General features: G+C 40.9%; 1 protein-coding gene across 2 annotated transcripts in view; it reads right to left on the reverse strand.

Moving 5' to 3' along the window:
- Cyt-b5 (Cytochrome b5) overlaps positions 1-24,234 on the reverse strand; it is a 92,561-nt gene that overhangs the window by 10,014 nt on the left and 58,313 nt on the right. Inside the window, exon 3 of one of the 2 annotated variants that reach the window (XM_076182075.1) lies at positions 10,112-10,182. The exons of the other annotated variant lie outside the window; for it this stretch is intronic. Within the exon in view, the coding sequence (XP_076038190.1) occupies positions 10,112-10,182 (71 nt within the window). The remainder of the gene's footprint in view (positions 1-10,111; positions 10,183-24,234) is intronic. 2 annotated transcript variants of the gene reach the window in all.

Here is a 24,234-nt window from a genome sequence, read left to right on the forward strand (position 1 = left end):
CTCGTCCTAATTTGTAGCCAATCTATGAATGCCTGCTTCTTCTCTTCTACACCCTTCTTTGCTTCCTCCACTCACTACCCTTCTTTCTATTTCCTCCTGCCCTCCTTGTTCCACACACCATCTTTGCACACCTTATGACTCCCTCCTTGAATCAACCCTCTTCCTCCTCCACTCCTAGTTCTACTCTATCCTTTACTCTCTCCCACTCCTCTCTCAACTTCTTATACTCATTCTCCTTTTTTTCCTCATTTAAGCAGTTCACTCTAAGTACCTCCCTACCTTCTGCCCTTTTCCTCTTTCTCCACCTATTCTCCACTCTCAATCTACCTTCCACCAGGAAATGATCTGATATTCCCCCACTCTCTCCCCTTAGAACATATACATCCTTAACTCTTCCTACCATACTCCTGGTCACCACTACATAGTCCATTAATGCTCTATCTGCCACCCTTCCATCCATCACCCTCTCCCATGTGTACTTATGCTTCACTTTCTTCTTAAACACTATTTGCTATCATCAACTCTCTTTCAAGACACATCTCCACCATCAATTCTCCACTACGATTTTTGCCTCGAACTCCATACTTCCCAATCACTCCGTCAATTGGTTCATTTCCTACCCTAGCATTTAGGTCTCCCAATACAACTACATTGACATTTCTCCCTAATCCCTCTAGCACTTATTTATATCTACCCAAAAAGCCTCCCTTTCCTCTACGCTCTTCTCACTACCAGGCCCATACGCACTTACAAAAACCCACATCTCCTTTCCCAGCTTCACCTTCATCCACATCAACCTTGATGACGCCTCCTTCCACTCCACTACCTGCTTACTTATCTCTTCACTTACTAGTATAGCCACCCCTTCTCTCCCTCGTCCCCTCTTCACTCCTAAGTACCTCCCAGCTACACTCCCAAACACAGTTGCCCTTTCCTTTAATTTTAGTTTCACTCAAAGCCAGTATATCCATCTTTCTTCTCACAAACATACTGCCTATCTCTTCCCCTTTACTCTCATCTGTACCACATCCACACACATTAAAAGACCCAAACCTTAGGATACTGGTTGGAAAGCTCCCAGACCCTCTTATGCCTTTACTTTCCTTTTTAGGAATGTCCCCTTTTGGGGCTACAGGCAGTAGGACTCCTAATCCCATCCCCCATCCCTTTTTTGTCGCCTTTTACGACTCAAGTGGAAATACTTGGTGGCAGTATTCTTTTGCCCCCACCACAGGGTAGGTAGGCAAAAAAAGGAAATGAATATTCAGAGAAATGGTACAGGACAGTAACAAGGGGTTGGGGGACAGCATAATGGAGGGACAGTCATAGTATAAAAGTGTCATTTCTCTATGTACAGAATTTTCCTCTATCACAGACAAAATTATGTGTGGCTCTGGTTCGTAGGGGCGCCCCATATAAACCCTTAAGTATCAACTGCATGCTACTTTGCCACAATAACATGCAGCCAATACCCCAGACGGACTTCAACCTCTGTCATGTCTTTCTTAAAACCATTGAAATATTGACAAAAAGTCACTTCTGGTAGCTTCCAGGGAGGAGTTATTGATGGTTTGAAAGGTAATACCTCATGCATATTTCTATGTTTATTAAAATCTGCTTCGCCTGAAAACCATATGGTTGAGGAGATTTTGGATGAGCTTCATAAAAATTAAAATAGGTTTCCTTAGTTATCATTTTAAAAGTTATAGATTCAGGGAGCCTCTGTAGTCTTTTAGTCTGTACCAATATCTTAGAAAGACTAGCAATAAATATCCAGGGGTAATTCGCCCACGTCTACCAAAGGACTTGGAACAGGAAAAGTTTTAAATGCACCAGTAGCTAGGCGGATGCTTGCATGGTGTATTGAATCAAGTGTTTTGAGCTGGTTTGGAAAGGCTGAAGAATAGATCTCGCAACCATACGAGATTTTTTAAAATATAAGCGTCTTATACAACTTCAGTAATGTTTTTCTATCTGCACCCCAGGAAGTATGAGCCAATTCTTTTAGAATGTTCATTGCATTACTGCATTTATTTTTCAGATATTTCAAATGGGCAGTCCATGTCAATCTTTGGTCGAATATTAAACCCAAGAAACAGGTCTCTTGAACACAAGGGATTCGTTGTCCTTTAATGTAAATATCAGGGTCTGGATGTATTCCTCTGATTCTACAAAAGTGCACAAGGACAGTTTTGCTCATAGAGAACTTAAAACCATTCATCTTTAACCATTCAATAATCTTATCAATTGTCAGTTGGATTTTCCTTTTCACCATAACCATTCTTGCTCCAGAAAAAGATATGGACAGGTCATCCACAAAGAGTATGTGTAGGATATCATGAGGAATGACAGACAATATTCCATTTATAGCCAAAGCAAATAATGTGACGCTCAGAACACTCCCCTGTGGCACACCTTCTTCTTGGCATTTTCTGTCTGAGTATGTATTACCCACCTTAACTTGAAAGATTCGTTGAGCCAGGAAAGCTTGAATAAATAAAGGCAGTTCACCTCTCATTCCTGCTCTATGAATGGCTTTCAGGATTCCATGCCTCCATGTAGTGTCATATGCCTTTTCCATGTCAAAGAATAGTGACACATGGTGATGTTTTGCAGCATATGCTTCACATATCGATGACTCAAGATGGATTAATGCATCTGTTGTCAAGTGCATTCTTCTAAAGCCACATTGATTTGGAGAAATAATATGTTTCTTCTCCAAATACCATACAAACCTTGTGTTAACCTCTTCACTCCGGGGCACATCGTATGTCTGGCAGCATTAGCTGCCCGACGTGGGATGTTGCATCATAATAATCGCATTATAAAAAATAAAGTCAGTGCTCAATCATTCATTCTCTTTCACCCGTGAATTTTGATAACCATAGAAAATATGATGAAGCCAGTTTAGAGAGAATGGAGGTTATGTAGGTACGACTACAATAAATATAATCAAGATGCCAACGTCGGCATCATCGCGTACCCACTTGCTCCTCATGACGCCTACGTAGGCGTCACCGTATGGAAGTGGTTAACTGTCTTTTCCATTATTTTACAAAGGCATGAGGTCAGCATAATAGGATGGTAACTTGCTGCTAAAAAATTATCTTTTCCAGGTTTTAAAAAAGCTAAAATAATTGAGAGTTCCCATATTGTCGGGTAATTAGTTTCAGGCCAAATTCTATTAATAATACTTAAAATGAATTTCTTTGTATGAACAGGGCCTGGAGTCTTATTATTACATGATGACAAGGCTGAATCAAATTCCTTTTCGCTAAATGGTTGGTTATATGACTCAGTTTTATTGGTAGAGAAATCAGTCTTTTGCTCTTCTCCAAGTTGATACTGATATCTAGGTGAGACTTCTGATTTACTGGATATATTTGCAAAATGACTTGCTAGAGAATTACTCATGTCTACAGCACTGGTTAAAATTTGCCCGTTTACATTTAATACTGGGGGTGGATTTGGATCTAACTTCCCTGCAATTTTCCTGAGCTTTCTCCATATAGATGAAGGTGGAGTTCTATCATTTACTGAGGATACAAATGATGTCCATGAAGCACTTTTGGCAGCCTTTAATGTGCGAGGAAATTGTGCCCTACATTTCTTATAAAAAATTAGACTTTCCTCTATGTGTCTATGACATCTGGTAAAAGATCTTGTTAATCTATGTAACACCTGGAGTTCATTGGACCACCAAGGAACTGGTCGACGTCGAAATAAACCTGTAGACTTGGGGGATGGAGTTGGTGCCAGCAGAGTGGAAGGTTTCGTTCAACAGCTCAATTGTACTATCCACTGTCTGGAAGTCATCAGCATCTCCCTCTATATTGCTCTGCTCCTGAAATTTTTCCCAGCCAGCTTTTTCCAAGATCCACCTTGGTGATCTATATGTAGGAAGATCAAAACCGGTATCAATTACAATAGGTGCATGGTCACTGGTATGCCAATCATCCAGCGTTCTCCAACTGAAATCAATTAAACAATTCAAGCTGGCTGTAGAGATATCAATACACGACAATGTTCCAGTTTGCATATGGAAATGAGTAGGCTCTCCTGTGTTGAGTAATCCAATGTCCTCATTTTCTATGAGGGATGCTACTATGTTGCCTTTGGCGTTTGCTACTACATCACCCCATAAGGGGTGTCTGCTGTTTGTATCACCAAGTATGAGGAAAGGCTGCAGAAGCTGTTGGAAAAGATTTTTCATATCTTCATATATCAACTGGTTACTGGGAGGTATATAAATAGAACATACTGTGTACCTTCTTCTCCCAAGATCTACTTGCACTGCAACTGCTTGTAATGGGGTTTGCAAATGAACAGTTATTTGAGGAGCATCATGGCGAACATATAGAACACTTCCACCATGACTTCCTTCTTGAAGATTATATGGGGTTCTACAACCAAAGTACTCCCTGGGACAGGGAGTATTTTGGTCTAATTTGCTTTTCTTTAAGCAAACTACTGTAGGTGATATATCATGTATTAGTAGTTTAAATTCCTCATATTTTGCCCATAGACCCTGACAATTACATTGTAGTAATGATATGAAAATTTGTTTTTGTTTTTGGAAGACTCTATTTGTGTGGTCTTCCCATTGGCACTGCTTATTTTGAAGGTGGGACTACTTCTAACTGCTGTACTGTTTGATAGAGCTGGTCTTGAAACATTGGGTTTACTGTCAGCATTCATTCCTTTTTTCGTATGTTTCTCTGATGGATGGAGATGTTCCTCATGAATCTCAGCCTTTGGTGGTACTTGGATTTTTTTTTTGTGATTCAGAGTTGGTTATTGTATCAGAATTCCATGAGGAAAGGACTTCATATCCATTTAAGGTGCTTATTTTGGCATTTTTTGGTTTAAGAGAAAGTGATGGAGGTCTCTCACCTTTACGGTTACCTGATGTTCTAGTATTACTGACTTCCATATCTAATGTTTGAGGTAGTTTTTGATCCTGACTGATCTCCTCGAGATCAGGTAACGATGATGCCCGAGATGGGGAAGGCAAGGATGGATGAGTGGGGGATGAAGGTCTCTCACCATTAATTGAAGAACCATTCTTCTTTGGGGCTATCTTGTCCTCCTTGGAGGGTTGTGCTCTAGCCTCGACAGGATGAGCACTTGACCCAGATGGCTGGGCCTACCACAGGGGTTGTTGCACCTGCTAGAGGAGGTGCAGCCACTGATCCCCTTGTGGTAGTGAGAGGTAATGGATTTAGAGCTCTCGCATAGCTCTTAAAATGTCCCATTTGTCTTTTTTGCGTAGCCAATACTTGTGTGCTCAGCATTTGCTTTATCGATTGCTGCCAGCTCAAATTTGAACATTTCACAGCTCTTATCATTAGATTTATGTTCTAGTTGGCAGTTTACACATTTGGAAGTTCTGGAACATGCACTGTGATGAAGATCAGAACAGTTAATACATAGTTTAACATTTTTACATACTTTCGATGAGTGGCCATACTTAAAACAATTGAAACATTGCACTGGTCTTTGGTGGAAGGGTCTTACTCTCACCCATTCGTTCTCAAATGTTACATGGAAAGGTATGTCAGAGTTGATGAATGTCAAAATTATCATACCAGTATTAGATGTCTTTTTTACTTTCCATACTGGAGAGGGGCTCATGTTCAGTATTACAGTTTCTGTCAAGTCATACAGATCTTTGTCAAAGATGACTCCTCTTCCATAACTAAAGTTTAAATGAGGCTTGATCTCCTTAAGCATTTCATTATCTTTAACCTGCATCACAAGCATCATCTGGGCTTGCATTTTGGATTTTGCATGTACTAGCACTGAATTTTCCAAAGCTATTTGTAATAATTATAATTTTCTTCCTTTCCTGTAGCAATCAACCACATAGGAGGATTGGAAGTCCTTGAGTAATCATCATATAGTTGCTGATCAATAGCTGGAGCCCATTCAGATGGTACATATATGTCTATTTTTTTTAGGAATGTCCCCAGTGGGGCTACAAGGAGAAGGATGCCTAGTCTCAATCCCCGTCCCTTTCTTCTTGCCTCTTACGATCCAAGTGGAAATACTTGGTGGCAGTATTCTTTTCCCCCACCACAGGGAAGGTAGGCGAAAAAGGAAATGAATATTCAGAGAAATTGTACAGGACAGTAACAAGGGGTTGGGGGACAGCATAATGGAGGGACAGTCGTAGTATAAAAGTGTCATCATTTCTCTATGAACAGAGATTTTCTCTATCACAGACAAAATGATGTGTGGCTCTGGTCCATAGGGGCATCCCATATAGACCCTAAAGTACCAACTGCATGCTACTTTGCCACAATAACATGCAGCCAATACCCCAGACAGAATTTAATGAAGCGGCCTTGCTGTGGATGTGCTGTGTCTTGTGACACTGCTTCTGACCCAGGGCAGTGGACAAGGTGCAGGGATGACCCGTCTTTCAGGAGGTGCTAAGATAAGAGGGAGGGTGGAGGGGTGTGGAGTGTATTCAGGGATGGAATGGGTGGGAATGATTTTATGCCTTTTCCTTTTTGGCTACCTCCCTTGTAAGGGGGAAAAAGCCTTGGTATATGGTTGCATTATTTGACCTATTTTCTTTAAAATGTGTGATTTCCATGTAATTTTATCGAAGAGAAGTTACGCTTTTATCCTGTGCAAAATTACCGACCACAGCTACGATTCGTCCAGCCCGCCATCTATGATCACTGGTGGTATGGATCAAACTACACTTTATTAAGTTTCTTACTATTGTGTTATTAGTGTAATAGATTGCATATAGTTAAATTATTTTGACTATTTTCTTTAAAATGTGTGATTCTCATGTAATTTGACCAATCGTGCATTTCAGCGAAAACCGTTCTTGTTCGAGTTTGGTCAGCTATTAATGAGTTGGACGATATTCGTAGCTGTGGTCAGTAAGTTTGCAGAGGATAAAAACGTAACTTCTTTTTTATCAAATTACATGAAAATCACACATTTTAAAGAAAATAGGTAAAATAATGCAATCATATGCTATTTTTTTTATATAAAATCATGCATTTCAGCAAAAAGCGTCCTTGTTCGAGTTTGGTTGGCTTTGAGCGAGTCAGACGGTATTCATAGCTGTTGTCGGTAATTTTGCAGAGGATAAAAATGTAACTTCTCTTTGATTAAATTGCATGGAAGTCACGCATTGTAAAGAAAATGGGTCAAATAATGCAACCATATGCAAATTTTATATATAGAATTGAGCATTTCAGCACAAATCGTTCTTGTTAGAATTTGGTCAACTATGAGCGAGTCGGTCGGCAATTTTGCAGAGGATAAAAACGTAACTTCTCTTTGATCAAATTGCATGAAAATCACACATTTTAAAGAAAATAAGTCAAATAATGCAACCATATGCTAATTTTTTATATAGAGTTGTGCATTTCAGCAAAAACCGGACAGTATTCATAGTTGTTGTTAGTAATTTTCCAGAGGATAAAAACGTAACTTCTCTTCGATCAAATTACATGTAAATCACACATTTTAAAGAAAATAGGTCAAATAATGCAACCATATGCTAATTTTTTATATAAAATTGGGCTTCTGACCCAGGGCAGTGGACAAGGTGCAGGGATGACCTCCCTGGATGACGGGTCATCCTTGCATCTCTCCCACTGCCCTGGGTCAGAAGCAGTGTCGCATGACACAGCACATCCTTGCTGTGGATGTGCTGTGTCTTGCAACACTGCTTCTGACCCAGGGCAGTGGACAAGGTGCAGGGATGACCCGTCATTCAGGAGGTGCTAAGATAAGAGGGAGGGTGGAGGGGTGTGGAGTGTATTCAGGGATGGAATGGGTGGGAATGATTTTATGCCTTTTCCTTTTTGGCTACCTCCCTTGTAAGGGGGAAAAAGCCTTGATATATGATGTATGTATGTATGCTTGGTTGAGGTCGGCAATTAGTGAGTCGGACGGTATGAGGTTGGTAATTTTGTAGAGGATAAAAACGTAACTTCTTTGATCAAATTACATGGAAATCACACATTTTAAAGAAAATAGGTCAAATAATGCAACCATATGCTAATTTTTTATATAGAATTGTGCATTTCAGCAAAAACAATCCTCAACACTCCTCATCACTCATTCTCGCCAACCGTTCGTACATCATTGGTTCCATGCAAAAATAGTGTCTATATCTTTTTGCAATAATCTACCGTACTCTTAATTTTTCATTCTTCTCATGATTTTTGCATCATCAGCAAATATGTTGGCATAGCTTGTTGCACCTTCCATCTTGTCATTTACATAGATCACAAACATTACATGTGTTACCAGTGAACCTTGTGTAACTTCATTAGTCACTGCTCTCCATTCTGATATCTATCCTTTACTACCTTCCTTTCAAAAAGTCTTTCTTTCATTCGAGTAGTTTGCCTCTTAGTTTGAGATATATTGTGGGGGTTATAAGGTTGGATAGAATGAAAAATGAGGTGAGGCATAGTGGGGGTACCCCATACTGGGATGTTGGCTGCATGTTATTGTGCTGTATTAAATTTCATAGTAGCATGCAGCCAATGTTGATGGGACTATTCTAAGGCACCCCTATGGCCTAGAGGCACACATTATTTGTCATGTTAGAGTAAAATATCTATTCCTAGAGGAATGATTCTACTTTTGTACCATACCTATCCCTCCATTATACTATTCCCTTAAAACTGTTATGTAACACTTCTTTGAGAATACCTTTTCTTTTCCTCTGTGAATTCTGCCACTGTGATTCTCAATCGACATGTTAGAGTGGCCAGGGAATTCTTCAAACAATCCCATAAAAAATGCAGAGAACTTAATGAAAAATAAAGTGCAACAAGCAAAATCAAGCAATATCAAGGATCTACATCTGGAAAATGTACAGAAACAGAATGGTAAAATGATAAGATCCTAAGAACATAAGAATAAAGAAGACTGCAAGAGACCATAAGGCCTACACTAGGCAGCTCTGTATCCATCACCACCTGTCATCCCCATCCATAAAGTTGTCTAATCGTTTTTTAAAACAACTGATAGTTTCAGCGCTTACTACATGGTTACTAAGTTTATTCCATTCATCGACCACCCTATTAGTAAACCAATTCTTGCCTATTTCCTTCTTAAATCTAAATTTGTCCAGTTTATACCCATTATTGCGAGTCCTGCCCTGTTGTTTTATTATGATGACCTTGTTTGCATCACCCTTGTTATAGCCTTTCATCCACTTGAACACTTCTATTAGATCACCCTGCACTCTGTGTCTTTCCAGAGAGTGTAAGTTTAGGTGCCTAAGCCTCTCTTCATAAGGCAAATTTCCGAGTCCATGTATCATTTTGGTCATTCTTCTCTGTATTGATTCTAGTGAATTTATGTCCATTCTGTAGGACGGAGATCAAAACTGTACCGCATAGTCAAGGATGGGTCTAACTATCGCTAGAGTTTAATAATTACCTCTGCACTTCTATTCGTTACCGTCCTAGCAATGAAGCCTAATGCGCTGTTAGCTTTATTTCTGGCGCTAATGCACTGCTTCCTGGTTTTAAGGTCTGGACGCACCAGAACTGGTGATCATTACAAACTGTACAAAAACAAGAGTCAATAATGGCTAACTTATGTGAGGCTGTGTTTAATTTCCCATAAAATTGCATGCAAACATTTAATTTGTGGCCACTGTATTACCAACTTCTTTTTTGCCTCGTATATTCCTTATCCCACACATTCAATGACCCTATTACAATGGTTCTGTTGGAGTTTTCCTCCCAGATTTGCTTCTACCTTGAAAGAAATTATTGGAGAATACTGCAGATCGGTAATCCTTCTTCACTCTATTCCATTTATTGCCTTTTATAGTGGCAGCATTATCCCCCACCCCCACCCCAACCTTAAGGGCATAGGTAAAAGATGGAAACTTAGGGGGTAGTTGAGGGCACATTTAAATAGGAAGCAGAAAGGAAAATAAGAGAACTAAGCATTCCTCTAAGTAAGAGATTTTTCTCTAACACTGACATATGTGTATTATGTGTGGGTGCTCCAAAAAATTATTTCAGAATTGACTGCATCTAACTATGCAGCATTACCATAGTAGAGGGATCAACTTAATACCAAATAAGAAAAATGTCAAAACATTACTTACTTCTGTGAATCTGACGAGCTATCTGACCCCCAAGACCTTGGTCCAAGATCCTTTAAATGCTTCTTATCTTCCTGCAATAGCAAGTTTCAACATCTAGTGTACAAGTAATTAAAATTAGCATTTATTCACCCAAATACAAATTTGATCTGAACATTCTGTAAAATTATATAAATACTGCACATCTAACTAAAAAGCTGATTTAACAAAAGTGCCCAAAATCAGACCAAAAACAATTCTTAATCCATTATAACACATACATACATATACCAAAGGCTTTTTCCACCTTACACGGGGAGTAGCCAAAAAGAAAAAGGCATAAAAACCACTCCCACCCATTTCATTTCCTATATATTCCACTCCCCTCCACCCTCCTCCCTCCCTCTTATCTTGGCACCTTCTGGATGATGGGTCATCCCTGCATCCTGTCCACTGCCCCGGGTCAGAAGCAGTGTCGCAAGACACAGCACATCCACAGCAAGGCTGCTTCATAAATTCGGCAACCCCCCCTCTCTGTCCCCCCCATGCAGAAAAGGAGAAGACGGGGAGAAATCCCTTCAGGCTGCGTAAAAAAAAATTCTCATACATACTTCCTCACCCCCCATCCCCATTCCCCAATCCATTATAAACAAACACAGTAATGGTCCTTGAGCCTTTCTATAGATCTTGTAAATAATGGTAGTGGTGGGTCAGTTTTTATGTCTAATTTGGCTTAACATCCAAATAGCAGACCCAATAGGACACAAAATACTACAATAACTCTCCAACCTAAACATAAAATTCCAGCAACCACCTTACTAGGGAACCTCCTCAACATACTCAATAACCAACTTTCCCTTACATAATGTGCTCACCCTTATTCCACCACAAAAATACATGGATGACTCTCCTTACAACACTTCCCAATAAAGGTCACCAGTGAACAAGAAGGAATACAACCCACATACTAGAAAACATTCATAAATTAAAAAAGGCAAATTGGCAGGAATACATGGCATTCAGGGACATTGTTGAAGCATAAAATTGGTGGTTACAACTTTTAGAAATGGATTAGGTTGTAAACAGAAAAAAATAATAATAAATAAATGAAAATAATAATAATAAATCAATTGATTAATAAGTAAATACATATTAATAAACAAAAATAATAATTATAATAGATAAATCAATAAAATCTACCTACATAACAAGAGCTTTTCCCCCTTATAAGGGAGGTAGCCAAATCAAAAGTTCTGGGTCAGAAGCATTGTAACAAGACACAGTACATCCACAGCAAGGCTGCTTCATCAGCAACTACCCCCTCTCCATGCCCTCATACAGAAAAAAGAGAAGATAGGGAGAAATCCCTTTGGGCTGCATCAAAATATCACTCACACATAAGCACCCCCCCTAACCCCCATCCCCAACCCCTCCCTTTCTTGCATAACAGTATTATCTATATACACTCTCCACTAATCTGTATTTTCTGCCTTTCCCTTCCTTGCTCAACAGATATTCCCCTCTTTCTCAATACTCCCTTTACCCCATCCAGCCATCTCATCCCCAGTTGTTCCATCAAGTTCAAACCCTCTACCTCTGCCTTCTACACACCTTTTACTAATGTTTCATCACTCATTCTTTCCATGTGTCCAAACCAACCCAATAATCTTTCATCAGCCCTGTTTGTCATCCCCTTTTCCACCCCTGCTCTCCTCTTCGTTTCTCAATCTATCCAACCAAGTAACCCCAACCATACTTCTCAAACGCATTTAAACATTTCCTCTCTGCTTCTCTTAAATTCCAGGTCTCTGCCCCATACAATGCCACTGCCACAATCCCCCATTCATACAATCTCCTCTTTGCATCCATTCCCAGGTGCCTATTTCTCATAACATTTTTTAATCCCTTGACACATTTACTTGCTTCTATCAATCTACAATTTACCTCCACCTCCACTCCTCCATTTCCTGGCACATGTGATCCTAAATACCAAAAGCTATCCACTTCCTCTGGCCTCTCTCTCCTTTTAGACTTGTTTCCAACTCACTGCCATCCTCTACCCTTGTATATCATCACCTTACTTTTACCCACATTTACCTTCAACTTTCTTTAACTGTGTACCTTCCCAAACTCCCTTAATCCCTCATCTGAAACCTGCCACAAGTGCAATGTCATCAGTAAAAACAACAACTGGCTCACCTCCCACTCTTCTCCACTTTAACAATTTCCAGTCCCCTGCCCATTACCCTTGCCTTTACCTCATGCACCACCCCATCCATATGCACAATGAACAGCCACAGCAACATGACACATCCCTGATGCCATCCCACCTTTACCTCAAATCACTCATTCTTTCCATTTCCCATTCTAACACAGGCTCTATTACTCTTGTAACTCTCTTGACTGCCTTTAACAGCTTTCCCCCCCAATGCTATATGTCTACAAAACCTCTCTATCCTGTCATAAACATTTTCCAAATCCATACAGCCCAATAAACATCCTTACCTTTTCCTAAAGCTTTCTCATATATCTGTCTTACCACAAAAAATCTGATCCATGCATCCTCTACCTTTTCTAAACCCACACAGTTACAAAGAATTACAAAGGCAGAGCATGCCAACAGGAGACCTTTTGGTCCATATCTAGGTCGGATGCGAAAAAAATCATAATAATGATAAATAAATAAACGAATAAATAAAAATTACAATAACGTAAATAAATAAAATACATAAATAAGTGCATAGGTATAGTTAAATAATAAACAGGTAAATAGTAAATAATAATAAATTCACAGTTTGAGACCATTGTTTCTTGTCGGATTCTCATTCAGTGTGAAAATTTTGTCACTTCTGATGTTCTCAATTCCCTTTAGAATCTTAAAGACCTGTATCAAGTCACCTCTGAGTCTGCATTTTTTTTTAATGAAAACAGATTCATATGTTTTAGTCAATTTTTGTATGATTTATTTTTGATATTTGGAATCAGTTCTGTGGCTTGCTGTTGTACTTTTTCCAATCTCTCAATGTCTTTAATGAGATTCTGTGACCATACAGCATATTCCAAATGTGGATGAACTAACGATATAGCTTGTTAATGAGTGATGGACTTTTGAAGTCAAAAGATCATGCAATCAGTCCTAGAATCTTATTTGCTTTCTCAGAGGCTGAAATACACTGCTTAGATGATTTGAGATCATTACTGATAATTACACCAAGAACCTTTTCACTATCCACTTTTGTTAATGAATTTCCAAATAACTTGTAATCGTACTTACTGTTATTTTTACCTATGTGCATTACCTTGCATTTACTTGTGTTAAATTTCATTAGCCACTTTTCAGACCATTGCTGTAATTTATCTAAATCTTCTTGAATATACAATTGGTTTAAGTGATCATTTGCCATTCTGCACAGTTTTGTATCATCAGCAAATTTGGAAACAATAGGTTTTAGTCCATGGTCTATATCATTTATATACACTATGAATAGAAGTGGTCCAAGAATAGAAGCCTGAGGAACTCCACTTGTAACATTTTTCCATCCAGAAGTTTTTCCATCTAAAACAACTGTTTTCAATCATTCAACCAGTTACTAGTCCAACTTAATAGGCTACCACTAATTCCGTGTGAAGCTAATTTAGTAAGTCGTCTTTCGTGGGGGACAGTATCAAAAGCTTTTACAAAGTCTAGATATATTAAATCTGTATTGTTTCTTTTGTCATAATTCGAGATAACCGTTGTGTAGAATTCGAGTAAATTAGTCACGCAAGAATGTTTCCGTCTGAAACCATGCTGGCTATCATCTATCAAACATTTACTTTCTAAATGATGTTCAATAGCACCTCAGATGCGTTTCTATCATTTTTCCTATGATTGAAGTCAAACTTTTAGGCCTGTAGTTATTTGGATTCTTTTTGTCACCTTTTTTGAATATGGAAGTAATGTTAGCTAGCTTCCATTCTCTTGGTACATCTCTGGATATGATGGATTTCTTAAAAATAATTTCTATTGGAACAACAATCTCATTTTTCATTTCCTTTAAGAATATTGGATGCCAACCGTCAGGCCCTGGTGTTCTATTAACTTTGAGTTTCTCTAAATACTTTTTAATTTTTTCTTTTGTTAGTAGGGGAATATCAGATAATTTTCTGATGGAAGGTATATTGAAAGTGGAGAATTGGTGGAGAAAGATGAAAAGGGCAGAAGGTAGGGAGATACATAGAGTGAACTGCTTAAATGAGAAAAAAAAGGAGTATAAGAAGCTGAAAGAGGAGTGGGAGGGAGTAAAGGATAGAGCAGAACTAGGAGTGGAAGAGGAATGGGGATGGTTCAAGGAGGGAGTCACAAGGTGTGCAAAGATGGTGTGTGGAACAAGGAGGGCGGAAGGAAATAGAAGGAAGAGTAGTGAGTGGTGGGATGAGGAAGCAAATGTGTAGAAGAGAAGAAGCAGGCATTCATAGACTGGCTACAAATTAGGACGAGGGAATCATATGAGAGGTACAAAGTAAAGAGAAGGGAAGTTAAGCATAAGATAAAGGAAGCAAAGAGGAGAGCAGATGTGAAATGGGGTAAGAGTATGACAGAAAATTTTGAAAGCAATAAAAAGATGTTTTGGAAGGAAATTAAAAGAAAAAGAGGAGGCGAATCAAGTAGAGAAGAAAAGGTGAAAGGTGCAGATGGAGAGATGATAATGGAAGAGAAGGCAGTGAGAGGAAGGTGGGCAGAGTATTTTAGGGAGTTGCTAAATGTGAAGGAGGATAGGGAGGGAAAGGTAGTTGCAATGGGAAGCGCTAAGAAAATGAGAGTGATGAGTGAGGAAAATGGAGGAGAAATAGGGAAGGATGAAGTGAAAGCAGCTGTTAACCACTTCAGTACAGAACTTAAATCTCACGGGCAGCAGCCAATGCCAGCCGTACGACGTGTCGTAATAATACTCGCATCATAAAATATAGTCACCGCTTATATCGATCGTTCTCTCTTTCACCCGCGAATTTTGAAAACCACAGAGAATGGGATTCAGGGCACATTTGAGAGAATGTAAAAACACAGGGGCGACTACAATAAATATAATCAAGACGCCGATATGGCAGCATCGCGAATCCACTTGCTCCTCATGACGCCTACGTGTGCAGCACCGTATGGAAGGGGTTAAGATGATGAGAGCAGGTAGGCACCTGGTCTGGATGGATGCCATGCAGAATGTCTGAATAAAGGAGGTACAGTTATGGTGGACTGGCTGGTGAGATTATCTAATGTTTGCTGGAAAGAGGGTAAAGTGCCGGAGGACTGGAGGAGTGTCTGTATAGTTCCGTTTACAAGGGAAAGGGGGACAAGTGTGATTGTAATAGTTTCAGAGGGATCAGCTTCTTAAGTGTAGTTGGGAAAGCTTATGGGAGAGTCTTGATTGAGAGGATTAGGAGAGGAACAGAGGGAGTAATTGGTGAGGAACAGAGGGAGTAATTGGTGGGGAACAGTGTGGGTTTAGGAAAGGTAGGGGTTGTGTAGATCAGATTTTTTTGGTAAGACAGATATGTGAGAAAACTATAGGAAAAGGTAAAGATGTTTTTTGGGCTTTTATGGATCTGGAAAAGGCTCAAGACAGGGTAGACAGGAAGGCACTGTGGGAGGTAATGCACATATATGGGATAGGAGGAAAGCTGTTAAGAGCAGTCAAGAGTTTTTACGAGAGTAGTAGAGCTTGTGTTAGGATTAGAAATGGAGAGTGAATGGTTTGAGGTAAAGGTGGGACTTCATCAGGGATGTGTTATGTCGCCCTGGCTGTTCAATCTTTGCATGGATGGGGTGGTGCGAGAGGTGAATGCAAGGGTAGTGGGTCATGGGTCGGAGATGATTAAAGTAAATGGGGAAAAGTAGGGGGTGAGCCAGTTGTTGTTTGCTGAAGACACTGCGCTTGTAGCAGGATCAGAGGAGGGATTGAGGAAGTTAGTGACAGAGTTTGAGAAGGTATGTGAAAGAAGGATGCTGAAGATAAATGTGGATAAAAGTAAGGTGATGAGATGTACAAGGGGAGAGAGTGACAGCAGGCTGGAAGTGAGCATTAAGGGTGAAAGACTGGAGGAAGTGGATAGTTTTAGATACTTGGGAGCAAATGTGACAGGAAAGGGAGGAGTGGGGGTGGAGATAGAATGTAGATTGAGAGAATTAAGTAAATGCTTTGGTGGATTGAAAAGTGTAATGAAAAATAGACATCTGGGAATGGATGCTAAGAAGAGACTATATGAAGGAGTGATTGTGCCAACAGCACTGTATGGGGACGAAACATGGAACATGAGAGAGGAAGAGAGAAGGAGTTTGAATGTGTTTGAGATGAAATGTCTGAGAGTGATGAATGAGGAGAATGGAGGAGAAATAAGGAAGGATGAGGTGAAGGCAGTTGTTAAGATGATGAAAGCAGGTAAGGCACCTGGTCTGGATGGATGCCATGCAGAATGTCTCAAAAAAAGGAGGTACAGTGATGGTGGACTGGCTGGTGAGGTTATTTAATGTTTGTTGGAGAGAGGGTAGAGTGCCGGAGGACTGGAGGAGTGCCTGTATAGTTCCTCTTTACAAGGGAAAAGGGGACAAGTGTGAATGTAGTAGTTTCAGAGGGATTAGCTTGTTGAGTGTAGTTGGGAAGGCTTATGGGAGGATCTTGATTGAGAGGATTAGGAGAGGAACAGAAGGAGTAATTGGTGAGGAACAGTGTGGATTTAGGATGGGTAGAGGTTGTGTAGATCAGATCTTTGTGGTAAGACAGATATGTGAGAAAGCTATAGGAAAGGGGAAGGATGTTTTTTGGGCTTTTATGGATCTGGAAAAGGCTTATGATAGGGTAGACAGGTAGGCACTGTGGGAGGTCATGCAGATATACGGGATAGGAGGAAAGCTTCTGGGAGCTGTCAAGAGTTTTTATGAGAATAGTAGAGCTTGTGTCAGGATTGGAAATGGAGAGAGTGAGTGGTTCGAGGTAAAGGTGGGACTTCGTCAAGGATGCGTTATGTCGCCCTGGCTGTTCAACTTATACATGGATGGGGTGGTGCGAGAGGTAAATGCAAGGGTAGTGGGTCAGGGATTGGAGATGGTTAAAGAAAATGGAGAAAAGTGGGAGGTGAGGCAGCTGTTGTTTGCGGACGACACTGCGCTTGTGGCAGGATCGGAGGAGGGATTGAGGAAGTTGGTGGCAGAGTTTGGGAGAGTATGTGATAGAAGAAAGCTAAAGATAAATGTGGGTAAAAGTAAGGTGATGAGATGTACAAGGGGTGAAAGTGGCAGTAGACTGGAAGTGAGCATTAAGGGAGAGCGATTGGAGGAAGTGGATAGTTTTAGATACTTGGGTGCAAATGTGGCAGGGAAAGGTGGAGTGAAAGTGGAGGTAGAATGTAGATTGAGAGAAGCGAGTAAATGCCTTGGTGGATTAAAGAGTGTCATGAGGAATAGACATTTGGGAATGGATGCTAACAGGAGACTGTATGAAGGAGTGATTGTGCCAACAGCACTGTATGGGGGCAGAAACATGGAACATAAGAGAAGAAGAGAGAAGGAGTTTGAATGTGTTTGAGATGAGGTGTCTGAGAAGTATGACGGGGGTTACTAGGCTAGATAGAGTGAGAAATGAGGAGGTGAGGAGGAGAACAGGGGTGGAAAAGGAGCTGGGAGATAGGGTTGATGAAAGAATATTAGGATGGTTTGGACACATGGAAAGAATGAGCGGAGAAAGACTAGTTAAAGAGGTGTGGAAGGTAGATGTGGAGGGAGTGAACATGAGGGGACGTCCTAGGATGAGATGGATGGATGGGGTGAAGGGGGCTTTGGGGAAGAGGGGAATGTCTGTTGAGGAAGGACGGGAGAGGACAGAAGACAGGGGTGAATGGAGAATGGTTGTGCAATGGGGGGACGGAGAGGGGGGGTTGCCGATTTAATAAAGCGGCCTTGCTGTGGATGTGCTGTGTCTTGTGACACTGCTTCTGACCCAGGGCAGTGGACAAGGTGCAGGGATGACCCGTCATTCAGGAGGTGCTAAGATAAGAGGGAGGGTGGAGGGGTGTGGAGTGTATTCAGGGATGGAATGGGTGGGAATGATTTTATGCCTTTTTCTTTTTGGCTACCCCCCTTGTAAGGGGGAAAAAGCCTTGGTATATGTATGTACTAGGCTGGATAGAGTGAGAAATGAGGGGATGATGAGGAGAACAGGGGTGGAAAGGGAGCTGGGAGATAGGGTTGATGAAAGAGTATTAGTATGGTTTGGACACATGGAAAGAATGAGGGAAGAAAGATTAGTAAAAGAAGTGTGGAAGGCAGAGGTGGAAGGAGTGAATATGAGGGGGTGTCCTAGGATGAGATGGATGGATGGGGTGAAAGGGCCATTACAAAAGAGAGGAATGTCTGTGGAGGAAGGACGGGAGAGGACAGAAGATAGGGGTGAATGGAGAGGGGTTGTGTATAGATGAAGCAGTGATGCATGAGGGGGAGTGGGTGGGGGGATGGGGGCAAGGAAGTACATACATGCATACATATACCAAGGCTTTTTCCCCCTAACAAGGGAGGTAGCCATAAAGGAAAAGGCATAAATCATTCCCACCCATTCCATCCCTGAATACACTCCACACCCCTCCACCCTCCCTCTTATCTTAGCACCTCCTGGATAACGGGTCATCCCTGCACCTTGTCCACTGCCCTGGGTCAGAAGCAGTGTCGCAAGACACAGCACATCCATGCAAGGCCGCTTCATTAAATTGGCAACCCCCCTCTCTGTCCCCCCTTGCATAAAAGGAGATGGGGAGAAATCCCTTCGGGCCGCGTCAAATTTTGCTCACACATCCTACCTCATGCATCACAACATCATCCATATACAACCATTCTCCATTCACCCGTCTTCTGTCCTCTCCCGTCCTTCCTCAACAGACATTCCCCTCTTCCCCAAAGCCCCCTTCACACAATCCATCCACGTCATCTAAGGATGTCCCTTCATGTTCACTCCCTCCACATCTGCCTTCCATACCTTTTTTACTAGTCTTTCTTCATTCATTATTTCCATGTGTCCAAACCATCCTAATACTCTTTCATCAACCCTATCTCCCAACCCCCTTTCCACCCCTGTTCTCCTCCTCACCTCCTCATTTCTCACTCTATCTAGCCTAGTAACCACCATCATACTTTTCAGACACCTCATCTCAAACACATTCAAACTCCTTCTCTCTTCCTCTCTTATGTTCCATGTTTCTGCCCCATACAGTGCTGTTGGCACAATCCCTCCTTCATACAGTCTCCTCTTAGCATCCATTCCCAAATGTCTATTCCTCATTACACTCTTTAATCCACCAAGGCATTTACTCGCTTCTCTCAATCTACATTCTACCTCCACCTTCATTCCACCTTTTCCTGCCACATTTGCACCCAAGTATCTAAAACTATCCACTTCCTCCAGTCGCTCTCCCTTAATGCTCACTTCCAGTCTGCTGCCACTTTCACCCCTTGTACATCTCATCACCTTACTTTTACCCACATTTATCTTTGGCTTTCTTCTATCACATACTCTTCAAACTCTTTCACCAACTTCCTCAATCCCTCCTCTGATCCTGCCACAAGCGCAGTGTCGTCCGCAACCAACAGCTGACTCACCTCCCACTTTTATCCATTTTCTTTAACCATCTCCAATCCCTGACCCACTACCCTTGCATTTACCTCTCGCACTACCCCATCCATGTATAAGTTGAACAGCCAGGGCAGCATAACGCATCCCTGATGAAGTCCCACCTTTACCTCAAACCACTCACTCTCTCCATTTCTAATCCTCACAAGCTCTACTACTCTCATAAAAACTCTTGACAGCTCCCAGAAGCTTTCCTCCTATCCCGTATATCTGCATAACCTCCCACAGTGCCTTTCTGTCCACCCTATCGTAAGCCTTTTCCAGATCCATAAAAGCCCAAAAAACATCCTTCCCCCTTCCTATAGCTTTCTCACATATCTGTCTTACCACAAAGATCTGATCTACACAACCTCTACCCATCCTAAATCCACTGTTCCTCACCAATTACTTCCTCTGTTCCTCTCTTAATCCTCTCAATCAAGATCCTCCCATAAGCCTTCCCAACTACACTCAACAAGCTAATCCCTCTGAAACTACTACATTCACACTTGTCCCCTTTTCCCTTGTATAGTGGAACTATACAGGCACTCCTCCAGTCCTCCGGCACTCTACCCCCTCTCTAGCAAACATTAAATAACCTCACCAGCCAGTCCATCATCACTGTACCTCCTTATTTTAGACATTCTGCATGGCATCCATCCAGACCAGGTGCCTTACCTGCTTTCATCATCTTAACAACTGCCTTCACTTCATCCTTCCTATGAGTATGAGAAAAAAAAAAATTACGCAGCCCGAAGGGATTTCTCCCCGTCTTCTCCTTTTCTGCATGGGGGGGATGGAGAGGGGGGTTGCCAAATTAATGAAGCAGCCTTGCTGTGGATGTGCCGTGTCTTGTGACACTGCTTCTGACCCAGGGCAGTGGACAGGATGCAGGGATGACCCGTCATCCAGAAGGTGCCAAGATGAGAGGGAGGGAGGGGGGTGGAATATATAGGAAATGGGGTGGAGGGGAGTGGAATATATAGGAAATGGAATGGGTGGGAGTGGTTTCTATGCCTTTTTCATTTTGGCTACCCCCCACCCCACCCCCGTGTAGGGGGAAAAAGCCTTTGGTATATGTAAGTTTACTCTAGACTTTCCACAGGTTTCAGTTTGGAGTTCACTTTGAGGGGTTTTGTTTATGAATACTGAGCTAAAATAATTGTTTAAAATATCATACATTCCTTTATTTGAATATTCAAGTTGACTGTCAGCAGATAATAGTGGACCAATGTGATTCCTAACAACCTTTTTATTTCTAACTATAGAATTCTTTGGGATTCTCTTTGGTTTTAGCAGAGATATTCATTTCATATTGTTGTTTTCATTTTTTGTCTTTTTTAAATATCTCTGTATCAATACATAACTTTGATAGTCATTAGATGCACCCAAGCACTTTTACTTCTTATAAGCCTGTCTCTTTTTAGCAACACTTTTTTCTGTTTGTCAAGCCATTTTGGGCAAGCCTGATTTGGGGGACGTTTGTCCTTAAATGGGATGTAAGTATGAATCATCTTGAATCACAATGGCAAAAGCCGACAAGACTGTGAGAATAAACACCTTGTGAGATCGAAACCTTTATTGGTACTACGTTTCGCTTGTTACAGCTTTTTCAAGTACAGACATGACACACACTCTGAGCACATATAAGCCAACAGGGAAGGAACTGGGAGAGGTTATCGGGGAGGGGTGGGTGGTAGGTGGAGGGGGAGGGGGGAGGAGGGGGACGGGTGGGACTTGGTGGAGACAAAGGAGGACATTTCGGACAGTTTGTTGAAGTGGACTAAGGGGGACATTTCATACATTTATTTAATGCGGGTAACAGATGGATGATAGGAGGGGCGATGTTAAACATGCCTCTGTTCTGCTCAATGGTTTTGAAGCTTTGAATGGCGGCCGCTTCGAGGCATTTTCTCCTCACCCTGTCTGGTTCACCACCGGAACACCAACGACCACCTGATGGATTGGGATAACGCAGAACTTCTGTTTAGTGAACCAGACAGGGTGAGGGGAAAATGCCTCGAAGCGGCCGCCATTCAAAGCTTCAAAACCATTGAGCAGAACAGAGGCATGTTTAACATCGCCCCTCCTATCATCCATCTGTTACCCGCATTAAATAAATGTATGAAATGTCCCCCTTAGTCCACTTCAACAAACTGTCCGAAATGTCCTCCTTTGTCTCCACCAAGTCCCACCCGTCCCCCTCCTCCCCCCTCCCCCTCCACCTACCACCCACCCCTCCCCCTCCACCTACCACCCACCCCTCCCCGATAACCTCTCCCAGTTCCTTCCCTGTTGGCTTATATGTGCTCAGAGTGTGTGTCATGTCTGTACTTGAAAAAGCTGTAACAAGCGAAACGTAGTACCAATAAAGGTTTCGATCTCACAAGGTGTTTATTCTCACATGAATCATCTTAGTAAGGGTATTTTGAAGTATTTCCCACATCTGATCTACAGGTCTTTCATTTAATTTTGCCTCCCAATCTATAAGCTGAAGCTCCTGGTGTAGTCTTATGAACTGAGCTTTACTGAAATTGGGTAGTTTAGAAACACTAGTATCTATTAAAATTGTTTTTAGTAGTTTGAATCTAAGTTGTGATCGCTATTTGCAACAGTTTCACTGACTTCTACATCGGTTATCATGCTTTTGCAGCTAGTGATCAATAAATCAAGTAAGTCTTGTGGTCTCATTTACATGCTGAACTAAGTAATTGTCACCAAGAAAATCAATCAAGCAACTACCTATATGGCCATGTTCAAGGGTCATCCAATCAATGTCAGTAAAATTGAAATCACCCATTATCAATAAGTCCCAGTTGCAGAAACTAGACAGTTCTTGAAACAACAGTTTATCGTCTGCTAATAATAATGTCTTTGGCCTATATATTACACCTACATTCATTTTTTGTCCATTTGTTTGAGTTAATTCTACCCACAAACTATTGTATTTATCCTGTTTCACTTTCTCTAAAACACAAGCATGGTCATTGCTTTTAACAGAACACCCCCCACCTTTCTTGTGATTTCTATCCTGATGAAAGTGTTTAAATCCTGCAATATTAAATTCAGCTTCAAACTCTTTACCATTTAACCATGTCTCAGTTATACCTATCAAGATTTTTCCTTTTGACATACGCCTGTATTTCTTGGAATTTGTTCCTAATACTACGATCATTAAAGTACATGGTTTTAAGAAACTTGTGATTACAGACGCTCCTCAACTTACATTTTAGTTACGTTCCGAACGGCCGAACGTAAGTTGAAAATGAACATAAGTTGTTACTGTACTATACATCAGTAAATTCTATTACCGTATCTTATAAAACACCCCTAAATCATTAATTATACATATAACACTGTAAAATAATAACATTAATTTCAAACAAATTAAATTCAAGCAACATAAATTGAGATGGTGGAGGAGGAGGGGGAGGAGGAAGAGGAGGATGAGGCAAGGCACATTCAGTCTGTTGTTTGTGCCATGTATACAATGGACGCAGCATCATGCGTAAGTATCATTTGAACTATGGAGAGCGCGCTCAACTAAAAAATTAACCCAAAAATTTTTTTTTACAATTATTTTTTACAGTCAGTTCAAATGTAAAATCGAAAAAACGTAAAACGAATGAACGTAAGTAGAGGAACGTCTGTATTTCTTTTTTAAACGTTTTGAGTTTCAGTATCATGCCTTACATTATAATTTTGTTTTTCATTGACACCTTGCTCTATATTGATATTTGGTCCTTTATTGACATTCAATGCCTCATCAACTTTTCCCCCATCACAGACATCTGGTTGCTCACAGTCATCTGATCTCTTTTGTACACTTTACCCCCTACATCACCATGTTCCACACTGGCCTCCCATCGTTCATTGACATTCTGTCCGGCATCCCTTCCTAAAATTATATTTAGTCCTCCACTGCCATTATATCCTACCATGATATTTTGTCCTCCCCTATCATTACATCCCATCGTGATCTTTTGTCCTCCACTGTCATTACATCCCATTGTGATATTTTGTCCTTCATTGACATTCTGTCCAGCATCCCTTCCTAAATGAGTAAAAGCAGCAACGACTGCAACAGCACTGTAGGAGAGAGGCCAAACGCAGAGTATGGGATCCAATATATTTAAAATTTCGCCCAGCAGGGCTTCTTCAGAAATAACACAGTTCAGAAACATCTGACTCCTTATATAGCCTGAGCTTGTGGGGAGAAACAAACATAAACATGGTGTACACACAATTTGTGTAAATTGGTTGTTACTTGGTTATTAAAATTGCTAATGGTTTATTTATTGCAAAAAATCTACTGTTCTGATTTATATTATCAATGAGGGATATAAACGCAGATTCAAAACATCTACGTTTCATAGTGTGGTTTTCATATTCAATAATATGAATAATGCCATTGTTAGACATAGATTCAATACAGGCCACAATGCTGACTGGAATAATTTTAAGATTATTAAATATGAAAACCATACTATGAAACGTAGATGTTTTGAATCTGCGTTTATA

Source organism: Oratosquilla oratoria, unplaced genomic scaffold (assembly GCF_046742065.1).
Source record: "Oratosquilla oratoria isolate Oo_2021 unplaced genomic scaffold, ASM4674206v1 SCAFFOLD50, whole genome shotgun sequence".
NCBI classification, from domain to species: domain Eukaryota; kingdom Metazoa; phylum Arthropoda; class Malacostraca; order Stomatopoda; family Squillidae; genus Oratosquilla; species Oratosquilla oratoria.